Source organism: Sparus aurata, chromosome 18, assembly GCF_900880675.1.
Source record: "Sparus aurata chromosome 18, fSpaAur1.1, whole genome shotgun sequence".
Lineage (NCBI taxonomy): Eukaryota > Metazoa > Chordata > Actinopteri > Spariformes > Sparidae > Sparus > Sparus aurata.
The window spans coordinates 30,318,892-30,346,107 of NC_044204.1; the positions used below are offsets into that span (position 1 = coordinate 30,318,892).

At 39.2% G+C, this 27,216-nt stretch overlaps 2 protein-coding genes across 4 annotated transcripts; both read left to right on the forward strand.

Annotated features, from left to right (window-relative positions):
• The first annotated feature begins 690 nt into the window (after positions 1-690).
• On the forward strand, positions 691-13,299 carry cul4b (cullin 4B). The gene is made up of 20 exons (XM_030397304.1): positions 691-1,668; positions 3,178-3,293; positions 3,375-3,478; positions 3,591-3,660; positions 4,787-4,860; positions 4,952-5,114; positions 5,322-5,411; positions 7,356-7,438; positions 7,528-7,595; positions 7,692-7,810; positions 7,912-8,104; positions 8,218-8,322; positions 8,409-8,519; positions 8,647-8,732; positions 9,457-9,564; positions 9,673-9,786; positions 9,875-9,980; positions 10,088-10,260; positions 10,348-10,500; positions 12,044-13,299. Exons 1-20 carry the CDS (start codon positions 1,191-1,193, stop codon positions 12,137-12,139), a joined length of 2,610 nt encoding a protein of 869 aa, XP_030253164.1. The 5' UTR covers positions 691-1,190; the 3' UTR covers positions 12,140-13,299.
• A 184-nt stretch (positions 13,300-13,483) lies between these two features.
• lamp2 (lysosomal-associated membrane protein 2) lies at positions 13,484-26,178 on the forward strand. 3 transcript variants are annotated; one of them, XM_030397305.1, is made up of 9 exons: positions 13,484-13,679; positions 15,737-15,852; positions 16,931-17,141; positions 17,233-17,394; positions 17,478-17,725; positions 17,816-17,935; positions 19,358-19,412; positions 19,531-19,701; positions 23,767-26,178. In XM_030397305.1, exons 1-9 carry the CDS (start codon positions 13,634-13,636, stop codon positions 23,907-23,909), a joined length of 1,272 nt encoding a protein of 423 aa, XP_030253165.1. In that variant the 5' UTR covers positions 13,484-13,633; the 3' UTR covers positions 23,910-26,178. The 3 variants fall into 3 exon arrangements, with proteins under 3 accessions (XP_030253165.1, XP_030253166.1, XP_030253167.1); XM_030397306.1 differs by having other exon boundaries at positions 24,786-26,178; XM_030397307.1 differs by lacking the exon at positions 23,767-26,178 and adding an exon at positions 20,795-23,606.
• Positions 26,179-27,216: the final 1,038 nt, after the last annotated feature.

The following is a 27,216-nucleotide window of genomic DNA, read 5'->3' on the forward strand; positions in this document are numbered from 1 at the left end:
GAAACAGCTATCAAACTCTTATCTAAATAAAAATCTGAAAAATTAAATAAATAAAAAGCTAGCAAAATAAAAAGCTATCAAACTCTTATCGAAATAAAGCAAACAAACTAAATAAAAATAAATAAATGAAAAAGCTAACAAAAGAAACAGCTATCAAACTCTTATCTAAATAAAAATCTATACAATAAAATAAACAAAAAGCTAGCAAAATAAAAAGCTATCAAACTCTTATCGAAATAAACCAAAGAAACAAAATAAAAATAAATAAAAAGCTAGCAAAAGAAAAAGCTATCAAACTTGTATCTAAATAAAGCAAAGTAAATGAAAATAAAAAGAATAAAAAGCTAACAAAAGAAACAGCTATCAAACTCTTATCTAAATAAAAATCTAAAAAATAAAATAAATAAAAAGCTAGCAAAATAAAAAGTTATCAAACGCTTATCTAAATAAAGCAAACAAAGTAAATAAAAATAAATAAAAAGCTAGCAAAAGAAAATGCTATCAAACTCCTATCTAATTAAAACAAAACATAGAAGAAGGGAGACTGACATAACTAACTTCTCTTTGACAGAATTCTAAGTTAAGAGTGGTAAAGTCATCCCTCCCCTGTGTCCATGACGTTGACGTGGCGCCATCTTGTGCCCAGGGCGGTTACAACATAATAGTCGGCACATTAAAAAAAAAAAAAAAAACACGCTTGTGCAAAAAGTACTTTTGTACAAAGTACTTCCGGTGGGGTCACCGACTAGCTTTTATGAGCGGAATTTCTCCCGTGTTAACCAGCGTCCGTGTTAATATCATGTGAGCCTCGTTTCTGCCGCCATAGATACATTTCTCCTGTAAATAATTTTCTTCAACGGCCGCTTCACGTAACCGCCCTCACTGGACGAACAACACAACGCGGGTTAGACAAGCGAGGCAAAAAGAGGAAGCAATAGCCGACCATCTTTCTTCTCCTGCCAGCAATAACAAGAAAGAGACACGGCTAGATTCTCAAGTGGAGCTGAGTAGTTTACAATTTATTGTGTGTTTTTTTTTTGTACCGGATAAAGGACTTGTGGGAAACCCCTCCGTGTTAAGATAGCTAACAGCTCTCGGGGACACTGAGCACAACCTCCTCCACGGCAAGCCTGGAAGTGAAGTTTCGGATCAGAAGACTGGCTGTTAAGAATTAGTATTCCCGTTTTTTCATGTTTCCAACAGGTTTATCTTCCCCTAATCCCCCACCACCGCCAACCCAGGAGGCTAGACCAGCGGCTACTGATGTCAAAAACGAGAGCGGCAACATCACATCTCCGAAGAAGAGGAAAATAAACGGCTCAGAGAGGGAAGACACTACTGACACGATCTCCTCTTCGCCTCCCAAGACCCTGAATTCCTCCTCCTCCTCTTCTTCCTCCTCCTCCTCCTCCTGCTCTCCCACCCCGCTGCACATCCAGAAGAAGTTGAGGTTCGAGGACTCGGTGGATTTCATTGGGCTGGATGTGAAAATGGCTGAGGAGGCTGCTGCTGCTGCTGCTTCGTGCTCCAATAACAAAAGCAAAGCCGTGTTCCTGGCCGGTGGCGTGGGACACCATGCGAACGGACTGACGAAAACCGCAGGCTCCGGAACCTTTTCCAACAGTAAACCCGGTGCTGCCAAGAAACTAGTCATCAAGAACTTCAAAGGTAGCAGATCCACCGGTGGACGAATGTCATTAAAGCTCCAGAGCATCCATTGACAGCGATAGACAACTTAGACTCAACTGCTAACAAGTCCTCATGCTGTGCTGGGATTGTGTCTTTAGTGGGCAGTACATTGTTTTGAATAGTATGAACTTGCTCCTAAATGCTGCATTACTGCTTAAAAGCTTAAATATTATAAACTGGGCTGAGACAGTGAACTATGGGTTCTTATATCAGTGACTCTAATATTAGCAGGAGACCCATTTGTCTTTTTTCCATACCGATTATTGATAATCCAAGAGACCGATAATTGGAACTGGTAGACATTTATAGGAAGTAACAAATCTACTCAAGTGCTGTACTTATGTACAAATCGTGACATACTCTCAATTTACCGCGACTTAATACTTTCACTCCACTACATGTGTTGATCACTTTAGCTACTGGTTACTTTGCAAATTCAGATTATTCAGTAATGATCTGCAGAGATGCAGAAAACACTGATATCCATAATCTGAAAAAATACTGAATATCTGCCCCGATAATCAAAAAGACCAATCGTTGATCTCAGAAATGTGTTAAAAAATGTTATGAATCCTGACAAAATTACACATTTCTTTGGTTAGTCGCCTTGGTAACAGTGATGTGCTGATATAGGGATGAGCTTTAGGTCAGTCGGAGGAAATTTAGGCATCAATATTATTGTGACTTGATCAGTTGGTAAAGTAGAGTTTGCTCTTTTAACATAACTAAAACTGGTGCATAAATTCTGCTAATAAGGCTATAGATAGAATAATGAATATGGTTTGTCACATTTTTGTGAAGTCATATAAAGAAGATCACATTTAAGAAGCTGCAATAAATAATACTCAGATGGTTATTTGTTTAAAAATAGTTGCGGATTCATTTAATAGTTGAGAGCTAGTCGACGAATCGTTGCTGTTCTACGTTTGATCTCATGATATTGTCGCCCTCAAATTTATGTTTTCTAAAAATAATTAAAAATAACTGAACTGAGCCCAGTTTAACTCGCTTTGAACAGTAGTTTGATTATTTAATAGGTAATTTAGCAGTTTTGGACAATATCCAGATTGTTATTATTGTGATGCTGAGTTCAGCCATATTCACTTTTCTTTTCTGATTGGGTAGATTTATTGAGAACTAGATCTCCTTATCAAGAAACAACATATTTAATGTAAAAGAACCAGCAATCAATTAAAAATAATAATAAATAGAAACTGAACAAAATCATAAGAACACATGAGGTAGGAAAAAAACTCCCAGAAGAATAAAATAATGTAGTTTATAGTATTCAATCATTAAAAGGTGCATAATACCACCCAAGATTAGGTCATGTCTTTCTACTAAAGTAACCAAAATCTTTATCCCTGTACTTAAAGTAGAAACAGACACAGTTGTTTTAGAATAGCACTGGTGACACAGCATAATGTTAGGGTCCACTGTTTGTTGTTCAGTGTTTTCAGAGCAGTTTGTGTTTTGTTTTGAACGCAGAAAAGCCCAAATTGCCTGAGAACTACACGCAGGAGACCTGGCAGAAGCTGAAGGAGGCGGTGGAGGCCATTCAGAACAGCACTTCAATCAAGTACAATCTAGAGGAGCTCTACCAGGTATCACTGTCGGCCCGTATCACTTCTCTTCTCTGATACATAAAGGATTCCCTCTCTGACGCTTTGTTTTTGCCCCCTCAGGCTGTTGAGAACCTGTGCTCCCATAAGATATCTGCCAAGCTTTACAAACAGCTGAGGGCCGTGTGTGAAGACCACATCAAGGCACAGATCGATCAATTCAGAGAATATCCTTTACGGTTTCTATTTTATCATTCATCTCTGTTTGTCATGCATGTTGTCATATTACAGTAAATGGCTTGAATGAAAGACAACTATTCGCCTTAACATTGTTCCTACGGATGCCCTGGACAGTGTGCTTTTCCTAAAGAAAATTGACAAGTGCTGGCAAGATCACTGCAGACAAATGGTATGTTTTATTACTTTATTACCTCAATTAGTTGTTGTCTTGTCTGATGAAAGTCTGCTAACATAACCTCACTTCCATGCATCCTGGTTTATAATCAAAGTTTAATGTGGAAAGGGGATTTGTTATTGGATTTATTTGAGACTTGTTTTAAAAAGATGCATGTTTAAGCCGATTTATGCAGGGACACTCGCCTCTTTCTGTTTCCCTCTCCCTGTATGCGTCTGCTCTGTTGAATTTCTTTGACGGCAGTATGTTTTATGAAGTCGTGCAAAAAACACACCTCGCGTTCAGGATGTTTTCACCCTTGATTCTGTTTTTACGACTGCAGACAAGTCATGTGGAGAAAGCTTGTTGTTGGTTAGCTTATCAAAACTAACGTGGCACTGAATTACATCACAACACCACCGCTTCATTCTCAGAGATGGATGAAAAATAAAGTAAAATTAAATATGCTAAAGTCTGTGTGGAAAACCCCCTGATTTAGGCATTGACCCTCAAAATCAAGTATTGGTTGGGCTGTAGAAAACTGATGCACCCCTGGAGTGTTTTGTTAAGTTGTGGATACCCTCATATTTTGTATATAACTGGGTAACTTTCTGTTATAAGTCTCATTAAAAGTATCGAGCACCCAACTATAAATCAGGCTTTCTTCTGAATTTTAACCTCTTTTGTGGCTCAGGCATGTTGGCTCCTCTGCATGTCATAATGCAGCTCAGTTAGCGTCTGCATTGGCCTCATATTCTCTGGTTAAAAGACAGTTTTGCAAATATCACTGTCCTATGCATATGCAAGAGCTCCCCATCTGTCAACACCACAAAGAAGAACATCAAACATCAAAACAAATGTCAGTTTCAACAGAAAAGGTCACTGTCTGTGTGGAAATTTTGGATTGTAGTTCCAATCTATCAGCTTGTCACCCGGGACCAACAGAGATGATATTTGAGATAGAAAGATGTTGAAAGTCTCAAACCCAATGCAAGATCGTGATTATTTCCTCCAACATCACAAAGCCGTTTCACAGCCACAGTAGGAGTGCCTCTTTGATTTACGTCCAACAAGGAAATGGTTAAACAAAGTGTCATTAGTGCTTATTTCTAACCATGGATGTTTTGTTATTGTTTCACAGATCATGATTAGAAGTATATTTTTGTTTTTGGACCGCACCTACGTTTTACAAAATTCAATGCTGCCATCAATCTGGTGAGTGATCACTGTTGTCTAACGCTCTACACATGGTGTGAGGCTGATTTCTGTTGAAAGTGGGTGTTGAAGGAGCTGCTCTTGTCTGCAGGGACATGGGTCTGGAGCTGTTCAGGTTCTACATCATCAGTGATCTGAAGGTCCAGAGTAAAACCATCGACGGGATCCTTCTGCTCGTCGAGAGGGAGCGAAACGGGGAGGCGATAGACCGCAGTCTGCTGAGGAGCCTGCTGAGCATGCTCTCAGACCTGCAGGTAAATTGAGCATTAATATTTGAATTATGATCCACATATAAATCTGTATTTGAATGTCTGGATCTCTTCATCACTTCATGAGAATTGTGGTTTTGGCAGCTGTGTTGTCTGAGACTGTGGCCTGCTCAGGGGTGTGATGTGATGAGTTGTCAGTCTCCTGTTGACAAATTACTTTAATGAAACTTGTGTTCTCTCCGTCGTTGACAGATTTATCAGGACTCCTTTGAGCATCGCTTTCTGGAGGAAACTAATCGCCTGTATGCCGCTGAGGGACAGAGGCTGATGCAAGAGAGAGAGGTGATTTATGTGACCTTCATTCTCGAGGCCAATTTAGTTGTTGTATTTTTCTTATTTCACTGAATAGCTGGCCAACAATTACACGGCGTCTACGTCCGGTGTCTGTACTGGAATGTCTTGCCGCAAATATTGACGCATCTAAAACATGAATTGCAACATCAGGTCCTGATTTTAGGACCTCAGAATGACACAGCAGTCCAAACTAAACAAAATCTATCAGAGATGCTCAAAAACACCAACATAGCCATCGCTTCATGTGAACAGAACGCAGTACAGCAACAATAAAAGGTGTTTTGTGAGAGTTTTTTTTCTTGTCTCAGCTGTAAAAGCCTGACAAGTATATCAGCTTTGTTCCGTGTTGACACATTGGATTCAGATATTTTTTCACTCTTTATTGTCTCAGCTCAGTTTGAGGTTGTCAAAATGTGTGTGTGATGTGTCTGTAAATGTGAAAGTGAAATTGGTGTTTATTTATAAGAAACTGTGGCTTCAAAAATAATTTATGAACTCTACCAGTAAAAGCTAACTTTGCATATAGAAGCTCACATGACAACACTGTGTTATACACAATATCAAGATTTAGCTTTTCAAATAAATGGCTCCTTGAATCAGGATGGTAAAGTTTTATAACATGAGCGCCTGTATTGAGATTAGTTTAGCTTTTAGCTAGCTGAGGTACTGTCATCTTCTGCATCTTCATCTCAGATTGTTTGACTCGAGAGAAAAGTAAAACATTACTAAAGTAAGTAGGTGCAATATGGAAGAATTTTGGTTTCTGGAAAGTTATGCCATGTGTTGTGTTGGCAGAGAAATCAGATAGCCCCATCCTGCCCTGTCTCAGCATACAGCTGCAAGCTCCCAGTCCGGACCACTAACTGCACGGCTCACTGAGCTAAATAGCTAATGGAAGCCACAGCTGGCAGCAGTAAGCAGTTACTGTGGTGATACCTCCTCTCTGTTTGGAGTGATGCTGCTTCGACAGGTGGCCAATTCTTACATACTGCACCTTGAATTAAAGTTGGAAACATTCTACAAGAAGGCAGCTCATTTACATGTATAAGACTGTTGTAACAACGGCTTAGATTATAAATTGGCAATTGGTTTTCCTTGTTACATTCTGCGCCTCAATTTTTTTAGACTGAAATGAAAAGTGACACTGTATCTCCCAGGCACTTGTCATTGCATAAACTCAAATTCCCCTTCAGGCTTTCACATTCAGTCGCCAGTTAATTAAGCGCACCTAGCTAAAAATAATACAGTCTAATACAAAGGTCCTGCAATAAATCTGACCTTCAGGGAGGTTACAATGTGCAGTTTTTGTTTAAACTTTTTTTGACGGGTGTCCTATTACTTTTATCCTTATGTATAGCAGCAGTGGTAGGCTACATAACAGAAACACCCTCCTGTACAATGTAATTGAGTAAAACAGCACCTCAATCTACATCCTCTTAAGTGACCATACAGCTGAATAAGCACCAGTTGTTGCATTAGGTTCAGCTAGAGGTACAGGAGTGTATAGGATTGTTAACGCTGACCTTAAAAACTTTGAACACATTTTGTTGGAGAGCTTAAACTGGTTTGTGTGGCTGAGTTTATCTTCATTTATTTTACTTGAATCGTCTTCATGTATTTAATATTAGAATTTGTTTTATCTATTTTTATTCTGGTCCCATTAATGTCTCTCGCTGTCTATAAGTACTTCATTTTAACTAATTATTTTCTAACTTTATTTACTGATTAATGTGAGGAGCTCTGTGTTCTGGGTAAAAAAAAAAAAAACACTCTATTCCAGATTCTGCTGTATTGTAAAGAAACAGTCTCTTAAGGCACATTTTCTTTGCGGTATTAAAAGCTGACCCATGTATCTTTTAGGTAGCTTGTATTAAAAGAATACAATATGGTATCAAGTTTATGATCACTGATATCCCCCCTTTTATTTTGTAGGTACCAGAATATCTACATCATGTCAACAAACGCTTGGAGGAGGAGGCAGACAGAGTCATCACATATCTAGACCAGAGCACACAGTGAGTGTTAAACTGTATCCTCCAGTTTGTAACTCAGTGCTCTCAAAGACTGATTTGTAACCTGAGCTGTTTTTTTTTTCCCCGCTCAGAAAACCTCTCATCGCTACTGTGGAGAAGCAGCTGCTGGGTGAACATCTCACAGCTACTCTGCAGAAAGGTACATAACAATAATGATCGACTTAAACGTCTGTGTCTCGTAAATATCACACAGCCAGAGTTCTGACGTCTTTCTTCCTGTTGTTGTGTCTTCCAGGGTTGACTCACCTGCTGGATGAGAACAGAATTCAGGATCTGTCTCTTCTCTATCAGCTCTTCAGTCGAGTGCGAGGTGGCGTTCAGGTCCTCCTGCAACACTGGATAGAGTACATAAAGGTATGATAACGGTTATAGACGTCTGAAGATGATCCACGATGACTTGCCCTACGTATTCTCTTGCTAACTGGTTTTCATTGTTTTAAAAAATCAACGTCTAGGCTTTTGGAAGTACAATCGTAATCAATCCAGAAAAAGACAAAACAATGGTGCAAGAGTTGCTGGACTTTAAAGACAAGGTAGATCACATCATCGACATCTGCTTCCTGAAAAATGAGAAGTTTGTCAACGCCATGAAGGAGGCTTTCGAAACGTTCATCAACAAACGGCCAAATAAACCAGCAGAGCTCATAGGTCCGTAAGCATTTTACCCATTCATGACTGCAGTTATACTGTCTGTTAATAAGCATAAAAAGTATGTAATCATAATCATGAAATAACATTTTCTATAAATATACTTTTTATAGCAAAACACGTGGATTCGAAGCTAAGAGCCGGAAACAAAGAGGCAACAGATGAAGAGCTGGAGAAGATGCTGGATAAGATCATGATTATCTTTAGATTCATCTATGGTAATATTTACGATCACACCTGTTTAGGTTAAGGATTTTCTCTCCTGTGTGGTTGTTCTTCATGTATTGATGTCTTATCCTTGCAGGAAAAGATGTTTTTGAGGCCTTTTACAAGAAGGATCTGGCCAAGAGGTTGTTGGTTGGAAAAAGCGCCTCTGTGGATGCTGAAAAATCAATGCTGTCGAAGCTGAAACACGGTGAGTTTAATCCATCACTGTGTCACTTCTTCACACACAACACACACTCGGTGTAAAATGAATGACAGAGAGGAAATCTTGACCCTGAACGCATATTGACTCGTGACCTTGTTGCTGTTTTCTTCAGAATGTGGAGCAGCGTTCACAAGCAAACTGGAGGGGATGTTCAAGGACATGGAGCTTTCAAAAGACATCATGGTGCAGTTCAAACAGGTAAGAACAGCAACAGTGGGTTCAGCTGTAATGAGTTGTTATGAGTTAAGAGGCAGTTTTCATTTTATTTTGACTAACTTGAAGTCGTCACAACTGAAGATAAATTGATTGTCACTGTGGTAAGTGAGATGAAAAATATCTGTTTTGGGGGTATTATATTCTTATATTATTCCAGTGTTTACCTATGATTTTTAATGACTTTGTAAGTTGTGAGGAGAGAGGAAATGACAGAAGCCTGGTTTACCTTATAATGAGTGTTTACTCTGTTAGTACAGCTTTAAACTTTTAGTTTTTGCCAAGGAGGAGAATGAGAGACAGATCTGTCCATAAAGTAACTTTATTTTTTAGATTTTTTTATCTCATTATGGCAGTTGTGTCCCAGTTAAATTAAAAAAAAGAAAAAAAAATGTACTAAGTCATAATTATTGCATAGTAGGTCATAATTATGAGATACTTTTTGGCTTTTTTAGTCATAACTATGACCTTTCTCATCCTTATTATGATATTTTACCTCCTGATTATGACTTACCATGGGATTTTGCTTATCAAGCTTAGTTTTCATCTGTATTCTTCAGACTGGGCCTCAAGGATCGTATTTCTTCAATTCACTGGCACTTGTAATATAATCTCCCACACAGCCCCTTATAGTGATGACCTAAGTCCATGAATTAGCGCAGGAGGTGGCAGGTGGATATCAAATGTTTTCTTGTTTGTGTTTTTATAGTATATGCAGTGCCAAAACATTCCTGGCAACATTGAGCTGACAGTGAACATCCTCACGATGGGTTACTGGCCAACGTACGTCCCGATGGAAGTGCACCTTCCTGCGGAGGTTAGTGCTGCGCAAATATTGAAATTTCAGAGCGTGTTCTTTTTCTAACCTGCCGTGCTATAAATCTGTTGAGTGTTGCTTTGTAATGACTCTGTTATCTTTGTCCAGATGGTGCGACTGCAAGAGATCTTCAAGACCTTCTACCTGGGCAAACACAGTGGCAGGAAGCTGCAGTGGCAATCAACGCTCGGCCATTGCGTGTTAAAAGCTGAATTTAAAGAGGTAGATGACCAAAAGAGTCCTAAGGTGTGTTTTGCTCATTCATGGAGCTTAATTCTAATCGTTTACTTTGATTTTTTTCTTACAAAAGGGCAAGAAGGAGCTGCAGGTGTCACTTTTCCAAACACTTGTGCTACTGATGTTTAACGAAGGAGAGGAGTTCACCCTGGAGGAGATCAAGCTGGCGACAGGAATAGGTCTGTATGATCACTTGAAGTAGATTAAGAAGAAATCAGGATTGTCAGGTAGTCATGATGCAGTACCACTGATGCAAAACGCTGTCTGTGTGTCTGTTTGTTCACAGAGGACAGTGAACTTCGCCGGACACTGCAGTCACTCGCTTGTGGAAAAGCACGTGTCCTCACCAAAATCCCAAAAAGCAAAGACGTGGAGGACGGAGACAAGTTTTCTTGCAATGACGACTTCAAACACAAGCTCTTTAGGATCAAAATAAACCAGATCCAGATGAAAGAAACGGTAAAAGTATTATCTTGTAGTAGATTCCTCACTTCCAGACCTTTTGAGGTATTGGGGATTTATTTTGACTGATTGTTTTTCTCTCAGGTGGAGGAGCAAGCCAGCACCACAGAAAGGGTCTTTCAGGACCGTCAGTATCAGATTGATGCTGCCATTGTGCGAATCATGAAGATGAGGAAGACTCTGAGCCATAATCTCTTGATGTCCGAAGTGTACAACCAGCTCAAGTTCCCCGTCAAGGTGATTATCACAACACTGAATCGCTTTATGTTGCATTGGCATAAAACTCTGATTCCACAGAAGTCAGGACGCTGTGCAAAATGTAAATAAAAGCAGACAAACAAAAGAGCTTCACAAAGTGTTCCTGAGCTCATGTAGTAATATCTTTTATACAATCATGTGTTTCTCAAAGTGGTGAAATGATGATCCCCCTTTCGTACTTGTGATACTATCACCCGTTTCCACAACTTCCCCAATCTTTTGTTGCTCCTTTCCCAACTTGTTTGAAATATGTTGCTGTCATCAAATTCACAATAAGGATATATTTACAAAAATCAAAGGAAGTTGATGAGGCAAAACATTAAATATATTTATATCTGGTGTATTCCAGAAAGGCTTTGCAAGTTACCACTATTTATTTTATTCATGTTTTATGCAGCGTCCCCACTTTTTTGGAATCAATTTCAGTATTTTAAATTATTGATTGTTTCAGCCTCAAAATGTGTTGTTGTGTTACACTCCACCTGTTTTCTGCGTGTGCTTTATCCTGTGCAGGGTCACAGGGCTTATTTATCATTTATACTCTATGAATTATAGAAACATTTTAAGATTCGATAAGGCCAACAGATACAGAAATTAAGATCAGATTATTTTTAACATTTATTTTTTCCTGTTGTGGATAAAACTATAAGAAGGAAGAAGTTATAAGAAGTTTATAAATCCACTTAGACTATTTTATAAATTATAAATGATGATATCAGAGTGAAAAGTGGACTCTTTGAAAATTGTCCATGAATTTCAGAATATCTTATTATTCATATTTTTCCCCGTTTGCTTTGATGACATCATGACTTAAGCTGGCATGGACTCCACAAGTGTACGAGCATTCTGTGAGATAACAAGAAGCTTTGTCGAGTCATGCTGGGAACACATGAGTCAGCAGAAAACTCATGGAGTCCATGCTAGCTTAAAATTCCTTCTCAATTCATTAAAGTGTTTAACTGGTTGAACTATTTCAAAATTGTTTAACTGATTTAACTATTCATTAATTTTATGAATTAAAAACATTTATTACCTTCAAAACAAATGCAAAATATAAATAATTTAATGATTCTCAGATTTTTTTGACCCTGTGTCCTTTTTATACATTTCTATACAGCTTCTTGTTGCTCATTGGCCGTCAAATACATCGGTATCTGCAACACGCTCATATCGAATGACATTCTTCTTTTTTTATCATTTTGATTAAATTACCTGTTGTTTTGGTAAACAGTCTCAGTTAAGTGAAATGTTTTGGGTCTTATTTTATAGAAGCACTGTCAATACTAACACGTTACCTACTCCATTAGCTGACAGTGCTGTTACAGAGTTAAATTAAAGGTTGATTTGAAACAAATGTACCAGGATAATATCTGAACTGACATTTGTTACCGTTGGGAAGTAACACGGCTCGCATGAATCAGCTCTTCACTGTGATTTCCTCATCACACCTCAGAGTGTTAAAAATAACCGGAGTGCCTCACGTGTTGACCTCCACCTCCTCTCTGCACTCCTTCTCTTTCAGCCTGCTGACTTGAAGAAGAGGATAGAGTCTCTTATTGACAGGGACTATATGGAGCGTGACAAGGAGAACTCCAACCAGTACAACTACGTGGCTTAGAAAAAGGAGAAAGAGATGCAGATGGTCCAGACAGGCTGAGGGGGGATCGGTCTCTAAATCTTTTGCTCCAGTGGACGTTAACCATTATCATCTTCAACCCAGCGACCGACAAGTGAATGGATACTGCTCCACAGGATTTTTATGTCAGGGGTCTTGTCATCCTGTGGACTGCATGCCCATTTAAAAAGAGAATATTGTCCATGTTTCTCAGTGCCTCTGAGAGAGTTGGGCTACGGTGGACAAACAAAGAAGACACACAGATATTGCTCCGTTTGCTCTTTTTTTCTTTTTTTTTTTAAATGGAGAGGAAAAATATTTATTTTCAAACTTAGATTTTTTTTTTGTCCAGTTTGAATCAATATGCTCTTTGTTATCAAGTGACTTTTTTTCTTTTTGTTCACTCGGTATCCCAAGCAAATGCTGACACACTTAATGCTCTAAATGTACCACACGTTGGAAAGAAAAGGAAATCTAAAAAAAAATTAAACTGATGCTTGTTTTTCTTCAGTCAGTGTCAAATGTTGGACTATTGGACTTGCATTCATGGTGGGGAATTGACTATTTGGGGGGGGGAATACCTGTGTCAAACGTGTGAGATCCTGCAGCAAAGTTTTACAACTTTTAAAGGCCTTGTAGCCGTCTGATAAAGCTGTGATTATGAACACACATAGCGTTCAAAGCAGAGTTTGTGCCAAAAAAAAAAAAAAAAAGTGGAGCACTTCTTTTGTTATAGGATATATTCAAGCTGCTAAGAAAAAAAAAATCAGTTGTACAACTATATGCATTTAAGTTTCTCGTTTACTCTGTCTTTGTATGTTTTTGTACATACTTAACACACAAAAAGTGACATTTCAACTGCTCTCATCTGACCGTCAACTGCTTTTTAGGCTTTTGTTAACCCTTTAGAAAAGTAATACTAAAAGCACAACGACATCAGAGCCCACTTCCACATCTTCCTTGGTGTCACACCACACACATACACTATATATTTTTTTTTTTGTATGTCTCCCTGTGGGGGCCTTGCTGAAAAGTGTGGGTTGGGATGGGAATGGAAGTGGATTGCCTCAACCTGAGGAACAATATGATTGATTAGACATGCCCTTGTTTGTATGAGTCTGTTAGATTTATTGCTACAGATTAAAATAACTGTTTCAATCGGGGTTTTTATTTTCTTTCATTAATCACTGATTCCCAAACACACATTTCACTGTCTTGTATGAAATCATCCCACAAGTGAAGTGAACAATGATTCTCATGAGGCTTGGAAATGTTTTGCAGTATCATAATTATCTCTATAAAATGGTAGAGAGGTGTAAAGGCAGCCAGTGTCCACACCTCCTTTGGTTTGACACACCGCTCTGTCATATGACTTTCATTTCCTGGTACAGTCGGCGGCGGCACAGCTTCATCACAAACACCGCTGAGTGAGCGCTCCTGTCCGGGTTGCTTTCGTCTTTTCCTCGCTGGCTTGACACTCCGAACTGGTGTGCGATCATGTACCAACGTGCTGCATTTGTGTTATTCCTCGCTTGTGGAATCGGTATGTATCATAACGTCAATTTGTCTTGAAATCGTTTGCTAAAGGTGAGAGGGAAAAAAAATTCTAGCAGTTTTTTCTGGAAAGTGACGCGATTAAACTTATTGGACACCCCGGGCCTGGTGCTTTGGGGCTTCGGTTAGCTAAATTGCTGCTCTGCAAAATAGATTTTAACAATATATCTTACTTGTAAACTGACTTAAATTTATACACAAAGGGGGGCTTTGTGGGTGGATTTAGTGAACCACCGCCCGGCGTTCAATCGAGGAGCGGTTTCGTGTAGTCGTGATGTTTTGCTAACGGTAGCTAGCTCGATTGCTAATTGTTACCTACGTCAACAACATCACACTTAGTCACCGCTAAGTCGCAGTACGCTGCTTCAGAAACTATATTTCCCCGCACAAGTGCAATTTATTTCTTTATGCCATTATATAACACCCACACTGTGCTCAGGAAGAAGCTGTCAAGCTACCTTCAGCGTTATATTTCCAATTTGTCATGAGTTGTCCAGTTACCGTTACTAGTTAGCTAACTTAGCCGTTAGCTTAGCTTTTGGATAACGCTTGTTTTGAAGCTAAAGTTTAAGTTGATGCTAAAATCTGAAGACTGCCTCAGTGATGCATGCTATATAACAATAACCACACACACATTAAGGTTAGGAGATTTACATTGACGCCATGGCTCAACATAAAGCGCGTTAACATTAGGGTAGCCGTTAGTAAAAGCTAACGTTAGCATCATCATAGCTAACGCTTTCAGTTTACAGTAAAACGGCACGTGACAGTACAAGTAGGACGAATTACCGTAAAGCTAACGCTGAGTGGTTTAGCAAACTAGCTAACAAGCATCAAAACGCAAAGATGAAGCGACTATGACCCCAAAGCGACAGACTTTGAAAAGCCACACGACCATTTCCTACAAACAAGGTCACAATTGAATTCAGAGGAGCGTTTTAAAACGAGGAATTAACTGTTAAGTCCTCTGCTGTTGGCTAACTGCTGGAGATTAGCTTTAAAACATCTGCAAAGCTGACAGACGCACGTTCAAAAATAACAAGTCACTCATCAGTAAATCGTTATTTTGAGTGTGACAGCTAACAGCCCCTTCTTATATCAGGCCCGGTGCTGTTTGTATTTTATTGATCAGACAACAAAAGGTAGATTTTCAGGAAAGTTGAACTCAAATGCTCACAGACGGGGTGTCAGGTTTCACGATTCTATCAGGGAATGTCAGCTATGTCTCGATGCAAATGTTTTTATCTCATAATGTCTCTGTGTGAGTTCATACCCGGTAATAGAATGCAGCTAAGTACATTTTAGTTTAAAGTGCTTGTACTTCATTGAGTGTTCCCATTTTCTGCTGCTTTATACGTGTACACTTATACACTTCACCTTGGATGAACATAGTGATTTTTTAACGCACTACATTTATTTGACAACTTGACTTTTATTATACAATAAGAAAAACAGAGAATGAGGAAACAAAATATATGGAAAGCAGCCATAAGGAGCATCACTATATATCTATCTACCTATAATTGTATGTTGTACTTTTGACACTTGAATACATTAATGCCTTGAAATGTACTTTTGATACTCTGAGATACTTTAAGACATATGCTGCTTTCATTATTATTAGATATTTTTTGATATTGCCCTTTTAAAATATTATTTCCTTTTCTTAACAAACTGGCATCTTTGTTGTGTTTCTGTTTTGCACAATAGTACAATGACAATTAAATATCTTGAATTTACTCAAGTACTGTTTGTATTGTTCTCTTTCACTTCTCCCAAAGTGATATCTTAACAAGATTTCTTTAATTTTATTCACAACACTGTAATTAGGTAATGTTGCCTGTGGTCAGCTGCTGTTTAGTTGATGACATTGCATAATGTCAAACCATATAGTAAATCTGAATGGACTTCGACCTCTCTTCTGGTAAATTCTATACAGTGTCTCAGAGTCGGAGGCTTTTGCTGAAAACAAGATTGTAAATGTTTTCATGTTGTCCACTTCAGTCAACTTGGGTTCATACGTTTCTTTTTTATTTATCTTCCCAGTCTTCCAGCTGTGTCATGGCGTTGAGGTGCAGGTCAAAGACCAAGAAAGCAAGTTATGCCTCTACGCCAATTTAATGGTCAACTTCTCCGTCTCATATGACATCGCTGGTAATAAGGTGAGTACCTGACCTTTGTCTCTAACTATAAAACGTTCAACCAGGAACTACTGGGTTTATTATATAATGATAAATGTGCCTTTCATCTCACCCCATGACACTTTACAGTGCAAATTAAAACGGTCAATGCATTATAAAAAAAGACAATAATAAAAGAAAAACATATGTCAAGCTACACAATATCCTCTTGAAACGACTTTGCCTATGCAGCAGAGCCACTCCTGCATTATCAGGCCAACTCAACAGCATGACTGTCACACTCTTGTGGAAGTAAATGTCATCATGGAAAAGGGAAATGAGAGAAGTCACTACAAAGCAATGAGATTCTTCTTACTCAGCATTTCAGTTAGTGAGTTTTCCTGGTGCACATCCTGCGATTGTTGTGTCTTTTCACTTGTGAGTTGTTGTGCAGCTCACAGAAATGTGTTATAATAGTTTTGAGAAATGTTATAACTTGTATTGTATTTATTATATTAGCTGTCTATCAAACCAGGTCCTGTTATTGTTATACTACAGGTGAAATGTTTTAAGCGATGAGAAACGACTAGTTTGACCATCGACTGGGCAACTTTGTATCGTTATCATGATCCGAGACCGCATATTATCTGATGTTGGATATTGTCACATGGCATCACTGTTGTCTTTTCCTGCCTTTAAAGGCTGCATTCCTGTTAAGTGATGTATTCTTCTGAACTTGTTCTCCTTGTTCTTATACTTTCCTGACTCACTTAGTCATTATATCCAATTTTACTGATGATTATTTATCAGAAATCTCATTTTGTTAATATTTTTCAAAGGTACAAATCCTCTAAACATTGTTGCGATGTTAATATCTTAGTATTTTGTCCAAAATATTGTGATATTTCTCTTTTTTATTTCGGACTAGCATGTATTAAGTGCTTTTAAGGAGAGATTTCTTAGCTATATGTTGTGTTTGTATAACCATCTAGCCTAAAAAATCACATTGCAGCTCTATTCTAACAGATTCTTACAAACCAGCCTGGTTTTTTTTTTTTGACACTTTAGCATCAAACCTCTATGAACGTGTTCGATAAAGTCACACTCTGCTCTTTCTTAGAGTGCAACAGCCGAGTTTGTACTTCCTACTGCCGTCACAACAGTTGGAAGTGAGTGTGATGCCAAAAGCTCCTTGTTGAAGCTGAATTTCGGGGAGGGACACTCCTGGAGCGTGAACTTCACCAACGATAATCAAGTGTACCAAGCCGACTCCATCACCTTCACCTACAACCTCAGCGACACAGCTCTCTTCCCCGATTCTTTAAACAATGGTAACTTCTGCACCTCACAGCACAAACACAACACACGCACACAGACTGAAGGGCTTTTACTGATGCTGATGTGTTTTTGAATTTCTCCCAGACACCAAGACTTCTACTGTGAAGCCTCACATCACAAAAGTCGGCTTGGACACCTGCTACTCATGCAAGAGCAACGACATGCTTGAGGATGTTTCGGTCAATCAGACACTGTTCGACGTGCTCATACAGGCTTTCGTCAATAACGGCAGCAAGAGTGAACAGAGTGAGTAAAGATGCAGCGTCACATCTCATCCTGCCTGTTGATGTCTCTCCTGTTCTTACTGATTGTCTGTTTTCTCCTCACAGTTACCTCTTGTGCTGCTGATACACCCTCCACCGTTGGCCCAACCACTCATGCCCCAACCACACATGCCCCAACCACACATGCCCCAACCACTCACACCACCGCCACACCGACTACCACACCGACCACCACACCGACCCCCACCCTGCCCTCACCCACCACTGGGAAGTACAGCCTCAAGCTTGATAATAGCAGCACAGTGTGTCTGCTAGCCGATTTTGGCCTGCGGATCAGCTTGAAGCAAGGAGACGTATGTAAACCGTAAAAAGAATTATAATGTCAAATCTTGATGTGCAGATCGTCTCCCGATTTGATTCACCTTCTCTTCTCTCGGCCACAGAAATATGAGGAGATGAACTTTGAACCCAATGGCACCACCGTCACTGGATCATGTGGAGTCAACAGCAGTGAGCTGGTGTTGGTGTCTAACACAATGAACATCTCCTTCACTTTCCTCAATGTAAGTCCTCAACACCATAATGTTTTACGTTTTTTCATCTTTTCCCGGTTCATTTCATGGATTTTCTCCCAAGAATTAATGTAAAAACTTTTATCAAATGAACGGGACCTTGCGAAATCCTGTAGATCTACTGCAAACTCTCCTTTAATTCTGAATTTGTGAGCTAAATTTCCTCTTTTTTTTTTTTTTTGGAAAGCCTCACCAATTTGTTATTTTCCACTGGATAGGGATGAAAGCAAAACTAAACATCCAAGAGATCCTGAGGATGATTTGCAACATGTAGAGTATTTATTTAGATATTTGTTTGAGGATGTTTTACAGTAATCAAATAGATAAAGATAAAAAAGAAGAGTCTTTTATCTCCAACAGTTCTCTCTCTTGTGCAACAAAATTTTGATTCTGTGTTGTATCAGTATCATTCTCTGCATAAAAGTGCCACACATCTTCTTAAATATCACTTTGGAGCTGTAAAACCCACTTTTTAAGGTATTTTGACGGCAGATTTGCCAAAGAAGGCTTATTTTAACTACTTTGAAACCTCTTTTGTGTGTCAAAATCTTAATATTTACTGCAGATATCTTAAAACAAACAAACACATTTTTCATTCTCCAGCTACATTCATGTGTTCTGTTTAATAGTGTCACAGTGTGTGAACCCTGTTGAAACTGCTTTTATCGGGTTCAGATCATTTGCAAATGACAGCTGGTGAAGGCTTGGGGTTGTTGCAATTCAGATAATGGCTTCCTGTTCTTTGTGTCTGCACAAGATATGAATCCTTTCTACCAAGCTCTATACACATATATTATGCACACATAATTTGCAGTTTTAAACTTTTCTATTCAACTTTTCAACATCAACTCAGCCAAACTTGAAAGAGCAACTGTCCCACGAGTGCAGGCTGTCTTGTGACTGCTTGGCTTTTTTCCCAATAGAGCAGCACTCTGTGATCTTACCTTCACTTCAAACTCTTTTATATAGTCCCTATCATGTATGATGCAATCCGTTTTGCTATAATCTGCCTAAACCAGTTTCAGGATGGGTTTGTCCTGACTTGTTTTATGTTTTTCCCTCATGTCACGAATTGCGGAAAGGAAAACATAATTACTTTCAACACAGTCTTTCATTCTTTGCTCTTGTTTCCTATCCCTGGGTGATAATCACTGAATTAGATGATGTTTAATAGCACTCTAACATGGTTATTAACATTATGTAACTTCACAAAACTAGACCGGGTGCAACAACATGTGAAATTTTTGCTTACAGAATCACACAAGCCTAAAAAAGGGGGAGAGGAAGTGCTTATGTCCTGGATGTTTGTGTAAAACCTAATTCAGAAAGCTTCTATGAAAATGTACATTTGTTTAAAACAAAAACTTTTGATGCGTGTTCTCTGTTTCTTATTGGGTTTTTTCCTTCCAACAGGACACAAAGAAATTCCGCCTGCATGCCCTGAATGTCACAGGAAAGACGAGCTCTGGTAATCAGAAGAATCTCATCTACCCACATCCATCAGGCACCACACACACACACACACACACACTGAGAAACAAGCGAATGTCGTCTCTTTATTTAATATGCACGTGTGTTTTCTTAAGGTGCGGCGTTTTCTGAGGCCAACAGCAGCCTGAGTCTGTGGGAGGCGGGTGTCGGCAGCTCCTACATGTGCAACAAGGAGCAGAACTACACCATCACAGGCCTGCTCACCATCTACACCTTCGACCTTCGCGTACAGCCCTTTGGAGTGAAGAAGGATAATTTCAGTACAGGTAGGTTCTTCTTTCATGTCTCGTAAAACACAGTCCGCTGACCCGGCGCTGAACAAACAGTTTCATATGTAGAGTCTGCGGGATCTCGTTGTTCTAGCTGATGATTGAAGACGTAATGAGGAAGATGATTTTTTTGTTGTGTTTGAATTGTAGTTTGGCACCATTGACAATCATATTTTGGTGTAATCAAAAGTCCAATTCAGTATTTTACCATTTGTAGAGAATAGTAAAAGTATAAATACCACTTATGAGTTATTAAATGTTATTAAATGTGTTGTGAGGTGAATTTACATTTGTGTCAAATTTAACACAGTTGGAGCTCTCTTGCTTCAGGAAAACATCAAACACCACATTGTATTTATTTTTGTATATATTTAGAGATGGAGTGCAACCAAACTCAACAAAGTTTGTGTCATCTGGTGGCTTGTAAGACAATCAGCAGACCTTTAGTAAAATACCTGATTTAGATGTGTGATTAACAGTTTGATATGAAACTTTGCACTGCACATCACAATGTAGCGCTGACAGGATTGATCTGGTGCTAAAAAAAAGAAGAAATTGCAGACTTCTGACACCCATCTTGAGTCATAACTGCAGCTGTTTACCTCAACCACATGAAAAAATGTGATGATATGCACTTTAAATTAGCATTGCTTAACCGTTTTGGCTTGTGTCCCTCTAAACTGAAGCACTGCCTACTCATGACCCCACATCACAAGTCATGTGAAGCATTTCTAAAAGCCTGAAGAGGTGAAGGTCTCTGTTGTTTCACAAGAACAAAAGCAGAAAATAGAAAAAGCAAAACAGACAATAAAAGAAAAAGAAAGTGCCATTTCTAATCAAGCCCAATCCCAAGACGATGTCCCTTGAATGGAAGTCCAGGGCTTCGTCTATCATGCCAAAGATGTTGATTCAGATGAGCACAATGTTATGTGACAGATTTAAATGGAAAAAAAAATACATTTTTTAATATTTTGTTGGCAGCTCAACTGTTGCAAATAATCTAAACTCTTGTCCCGCCGCTACATTCTTGTTTCTTGTTAATCAGAAAATCGCTGTTCCACCTGTTGACTGACTTTCTCTTTATCTGCAGCCCATGAATGTTCAATGGATGACACCAGCATCTTAATCCCAATCATTGTTGGCGCTGCTCTGGCTGGCTTGATTCTCATTGTAGTGATCGCTTACGTGATTGGTCGAAGAAAGACTTATGTTGGATATCAGACCCTTTAAATCCAGTTTGCAAATCGATCTTCAAAATATCACGGGGTTCCCGAGCCTGGTCCTTGGGTTTCATGTCCATGTTTAATTGGCAAATAACTTAAAGATTCAAGAGTCAAAATCTGAACTAAAGTGCCTGCTGGGAAAACATGAGATGCAGTTTTAAAAAAGAAAAATTGGCTGCTGTCAGAAAAATGGATTTTACTTTCTGTTTGTATTGAAGTAGCCTCAAAGGTCTTTAATGAGAACAAGAAGAGAAAAAATCCATGTCAAACTGGAAGGTTTGGTGTTTTTCTCAAGGACCAAACTTGACTGCCCCCAGTGTGTTTCTCTTTTGTTGTTTTCTCGATGTGTTGTCGTTTCCTTTTTGTTGTTTTTTTTGTTGTTAATGAGTAAGTGCAAGATCCACACAACCTTTTTTTTAAAACAGTAAATAAGTAATTACAGTCAGATGAAAGGTGACACTCAGTAAACAATACAGTTATTACAGTTGGACATTTATAAAAAACCCCTGGACATGAACATTTTAAGCACAACTCGTGTCACCGTTGGATCCTGCACTTTCTCCCCAGACATTCCCTTTTATTTGTTTTCTCTTGTCATTACGTAATCTTTGTGCACATTTTAGTTTTTATTTTCTTTTTATGGTTTGGCTTTTCATCCCCGTAATTATTCAAATCAAGACGTTAAAGAACAGCGATGTCCTTCACAAATCAAAGGAAGATGGTCAGTCAGCCTTCTCTCTCTGATCCCAGATATTCATTAACGAGGATGAAGGTATAATCCATTTTGAAAATTCTCAAAAGAAATATGCTTTAGCCCGTGTTCGCCCCTGTAGAGCAGGAGAAACATTGGAATTATTTGTCTTGATTATGTGGCGCCTATCGTTTAAAGTACGTGACATCAAAGTGTTTGTTGTTGAAGCATTAAAAGACCTTTTTAGTGGCAGACAGTTCGACACAAGCAGTGAAAGTCCAGGTGGAGCTAATGACATTAACCATGACTTTAAAGATGAAGCCAACATTGGTGTCATGAACTACACCTGTGCCTCTCCTGCACCACCACATCAAATTGTCTGCTGTTTAAAAGGTCTCTTACATTTCAGTCAGAGAATAAATCTGATCAGAAACGTCGACCGTGTTTCTTCTCGTTTAATACGTTACGGCATTAGGTTTAGAAAAGGGAGACTTTGTGTAGATGTTCACTTTCAGCACAGACAATTCTGAAACGGGGATATACACATATAAATGCACTAAGGCGCTCTTTACATGTTTGCATTATGTTGAGACTGTCGTCACATTATCTCACCTGTGTATCGGCCTGGGCTTGGCCTGAGCTCTGAGGACTGCAACTGCATCAGGGGACGTTAAAGCTCCTGAAAACTTCCTGTTACATTGAAAATTCATGATGGAAATATGGCCATATTTATTCATGAAGAGTTTAAAACTACTAATAATACATTTTTGTAGTTGGATTAGAAGATTAACATCACTCCCATGTCTGTTTTGAATATGAAGCTACAGCCAGGTTAGCTTAGCTTAGCACAAAGAGTGGAAATAGGGGGAAAAGCTAGCCTGGCGCTGTTCAATGGAAACCAATCTGACTGGGTGTTTTTCCCTGTTTTCAGTCATTATGATTACAAAACTGGTTGTAGGTGTGGTTAGATCAATATCTTTCAACAGTGATCGCAAAAGCAAACAAACGCCACACCCGTTGACAGATTATGATTTTTTTAAACTGCTAAATCCACCGAAATATGCACTATAATATCGTGCGAAATCTACCAAATTGTAGCGTAAGAATTGTATTTTCATGTCAGACTGAAGTTTTCAGGAGCGCGTTAGTCAGGGAATCAGTGCACGTTGCAGAGATGCAGTGTCGGGGACGAAGGCCGGCCTCAGAAAGGTTGTTTCTAGGATAGACCGCCACTGTGACATGTGGTGGTAGCTGTGTGTTGTTGCTTAAATCTAGCAGAGTGCCGGTTCCTGCTAGCTTTGCTCCACCTCTTCAGGACTGGAACAACGCAGGCGGTCAACTTCACTGAATACGACTAGAATAATTAGAAATGATGCTTTTTTTAAGTTGCTTTGGCGGGATGTTGTACATGTGTTTTTGAATAATAGCTATAAATCAACTATTGGCTTTGATTTAGAATTTCTTTTTTTTTTTTTTTTGCTTGTGATTGTTGCTGTCGTGTGTATTTCAGCTTTGTACGAACTCAGTTGCCTTAAGTATCGAGATGGTTTTGCAGCACTGCTATAAATGTTTTCTCAAGGTTAATCTTCCATGTTCTCGATAAATCAGCTAACATGTTCATCATCACGACAACTGTGCCTGACTTAATGGAAACTTTAAGTTCTGTACATTACATAAACTCAGCTATACTGTTAAGATACCTGCTTTTGGTAACTTTAATTTGGCTCATGGTTCAGTTTCCCTTCAGTTAGTTGAGAACATTGCACAACACGTGTTCAGCAAAGGGAATTTGTGCTGCAAGACCGTCATGTAAAAGATCAATTATGTGTTTTATGTGGATACAAATGACCGCTGATCTTATCTCCATTCTCTCACGCTGTTCGCTCTGATGAAGTGGATTTCAAATTGTGTGTCAGACTGATGTGGAGCTTTCTTTTTTTAGTATTTTAGGATTTATGGAAATAAAAATTGCAGTGCTGCCCTGGAAACTCTGAGTTAATGTTTATTCCTTTTTTCAAAAATGACTTGGGAGTTCCTTCCTGTCAGGTGTTCATGCATTAACCATGACTGTTGTTTTTGTTTAAAGTCTTCCATTCAGCCTGAGACATTCACCTCTCTGCTCTCTTCACTCTCTTCACTCTCGTCTAGCTGAGGAATGCCATGCTGATGCAGACAGCTTCCTTGTTCCCATAGCTGTCGGAGTTGCCCTGCTTGTTCTCATTGTTATCGTTCTGCTGGCCTATTTCATCGGGAGAAAGAGAAACATGGCCGCTGGCTACGAGTCCTTCTAGTTAAACTTCCCTCCTATCGATCTTAAGGCTTTACAAGGGATAATAAGTGTTTCGCCTCGCTGCCTTTGAATAATTGTGTTTTATTAATGTTGCCACGTCTGCCTGACGGTATTCATAAAGGATAAGTGTGACACTTTGGGGAAAAATGCTAATTTGCCTTCTAGCAGAGCACATTTAACTTGATGATTAGTGAACTGTTTCCTCTCTTCATGCTAAGCTAAACTAGGCTAACAGATTCCCAAAGTTCTCATGTTTCCCAACATGTCAGACTACTCCTTTAAGAATGTCTTTTGTTCATGCTGCCTGAAATTAAAGGTCCCATATTGTACAAAGTAATACACCCATGTCTTGTTTGATTTTAAAAGCAGGTCTTGTTGCTGTTTGAACGCTGTGAAAATATCAGAACACTCAGCCGTGAAAATATGAATTAAATACGCCTTTAAACAAGCTGCCAGGACTTCCTTCCTGTTGTGATGTCACAGCTATACAGTCGCCTGCTCAGGCCTGTGAGAACTGACCAATCAGAGCAGACTGGGGGGGACTTAAAGAGACAGGAGCGTTCAGACAGTGGATGAATAAACATCCTGCATGTCAAAATAAAAGCATGAACCTGAAAGTGATGATAATACGGGACCTTTAATGTTCATCTGAAATAATAGGTAATAACCAGGTGTGTGACTTCCTGTTTGTGCCTTAACACTTCCGTCTAATTTACACTACATATACCTAATGATTCCACTTCTTTTCCAGGCTCTGATCTCTTTTTCTTGCTGCTTCTTGTTCTTTTTCTCTTTATGGAGTATATAAATCCTTAATCCAGTTTTCTGCTGACTAAAACACTAACCTGCTGTCTGTCTGTCTGTCTCTGTCTGTCAGCTGAGGAATGCTTCCTGGACTCTGATTTGAGCTTTTTGGTGCCAATCGCAGTGGGCGTGGCACTCAGCTTCCTAATCATCCTTGTGCTTATCTCTTACCTGATTGGCCGGAGGAAGAGTCGCACTGGCTACCAGTCTGTATAATCCAACCTCCCCCCTGCTGCTTCTTCTTCCTCTCGCGCCCCTCTCAGCCCTCACAGCTCTTACAAAAAAAAAAAACACCTTCCCGACCACTTCAGTGCATCAGAAGCTTCCCAGATTCCTGCTTCTTTCTGTCTCCCTCAAAATAACCTTTAGCTTATTTCTCGTAAAACAGTTTGAAATTTATCCCGGCAAGCTACCCCGATTGTTTTCCTCAGTTTTCTCTTTTTTTTTCCTTCTTTTTTTTGCTTTGATGCCAATGACTGAAGCAAGTACCAAAACATTTATGATCAATATTGCATCGTTTGATTGTAGATTGCATGTTTTGAAAAATTAAAACTTCTGGCTGTGAGTAGCCGTCCACCTCCTCCTCCTCGTCCTCCTCCTCCTCCTCCTCAGAGAGCCCTCCCTCCTCCCTCCAAACCCCAGAGAGGCTTTTCCCTCTCGGTTTCTGTGCTGTACAATAGTATATGTGTAAATTACTCTCTTGTATAGAATGACTGACATTGATTTTTGATGACGTGAATGTACGAGCAAGCTAATAGGATACACTGTTGTCGTTCACATCCCAGACGCCACTGTTTTCATGTTTTCTTTAACCATCATGTGACCATAAATTAACAGCTAAGTGAACCTACCGTTGCACATGTATCACTTAATTTTTAGCTTGAAGAAAGGGACGCTAACTTATCATGACACTTTACCAGCAATGGGACCACTTTTAATGTTTTTGTTTGATGTTAGGTGTTTGTTTCCGTCACTCATGTCAGGAAGATTTAGGACTTACTTTCTTTAGATGTACAATTCTTCTAAAAAAAAAAAAAAAAAAACATTGACATTTGAGTATTTTGGTAAATCGATTTTAATGTCTTCCTTTTTATAATCTCATGTTATTTCACAAGTCAAACAAATGGATATCGTGGCTGAATCTCTTTAACGTGGTTTAAATTTAACCTACGAAACCAGAATCAAACTTTCAATTTTGAATTTGCTCTTGATTTTTTTTAAAAATTGTTCAGAGTGAGATCCCGATGAAGACCACGAGAGATACTTCTAAATTCAACATGTTATTCAAACTGACCCTCGGTTCTGTACGTTCGTCCGCTCCCCCTCGACAGTTTCGTGCCTTTCTGTTGTGCACCTCTGAGTTGCTTGCTTGAAGCTTGTCTCCATTTGATGAAGAATGTGATATGATGAGCTTGTTTAACACAAGTGGGGAACAAAATTAAATAAAGTTTCGTTCTTGTTTTGTATCACTGTCGTTCTTTTAAACGGTCTGCGTCCCAGCTGAGAACTGGACCTGGAACTGGTTTAATGGCAGCAAACTAAACGTTCACGCTGCTGCGATTGCTCAGAGTGTTTGTTCGACTTTGATCTGTAATGTGCTTTTTATAACCTGTAATGTTACACAGACGCACCACTCCAGATATTATTGGCGGGTGGGCAGGTTTACCCAGAGGTCACGCTGGTTGATTTCAGCTTATCTTATTACTGAGAGTCGTTTGGAGAGAAGGTTAATCTGTGTGTTGCGCAACAATAATTGCAAAATAACCCATTATTTTACTTGAATTATTGACTCAACCCTCCTTTTTTTGCCACAAACTGGGCACCTGCACTTTGTACTTGATGAAGGCGACAAAGAAAAGACATGACGTAAAAGCTTTCTTAATGGGTCTGCTATTAACACGTTCTGTTGGTCGGACAGACTGAAATATCTCAACAACTGCTGACAGGATGAACCGGGGACGAACCCTTATGACTTTTTGTGATCTCCTGACCTTTCATCTCGCTCCATGAGGTCCACATCTGTGATTCTGTGGTAAACCTCAGCAGCTGTAGGACGGCTGGCGATGAATGCGAAGATAAAATGTGATGCCTTTACTTTGCATCTTAGCACCATGATCATCAATGCTTTCATATCCAAATATGTGTGAAACTAATGAAGTTCCTGTCATCTTCAGCTGTGGTCTGCGATGCCTGCTGATCAACAAATGTTAGCATGGTAGCAAACTAAATTCTTGTTTGTTAGCATTTAGCTCAAAGGCAGTCCAAGTCAACAATTCACAGCAAAAGTTATGAAAATTGGAGCAGGTCTATACCATAATAATAATTACTTAATTATTTACCATAATTAATTGAAATAGATCCAACATTCCCGCCCTATGAGTAGGTCTGCGTGCCTTTGAACAGGCAGAAACCTGCAGCAGAACCGGGCTCAATGGTGGGCGGCCATCTTCCTGGACTGGTTGGTAGTCCAGCAGCACTATGGCTAAATACAGACTCCCAGAGCC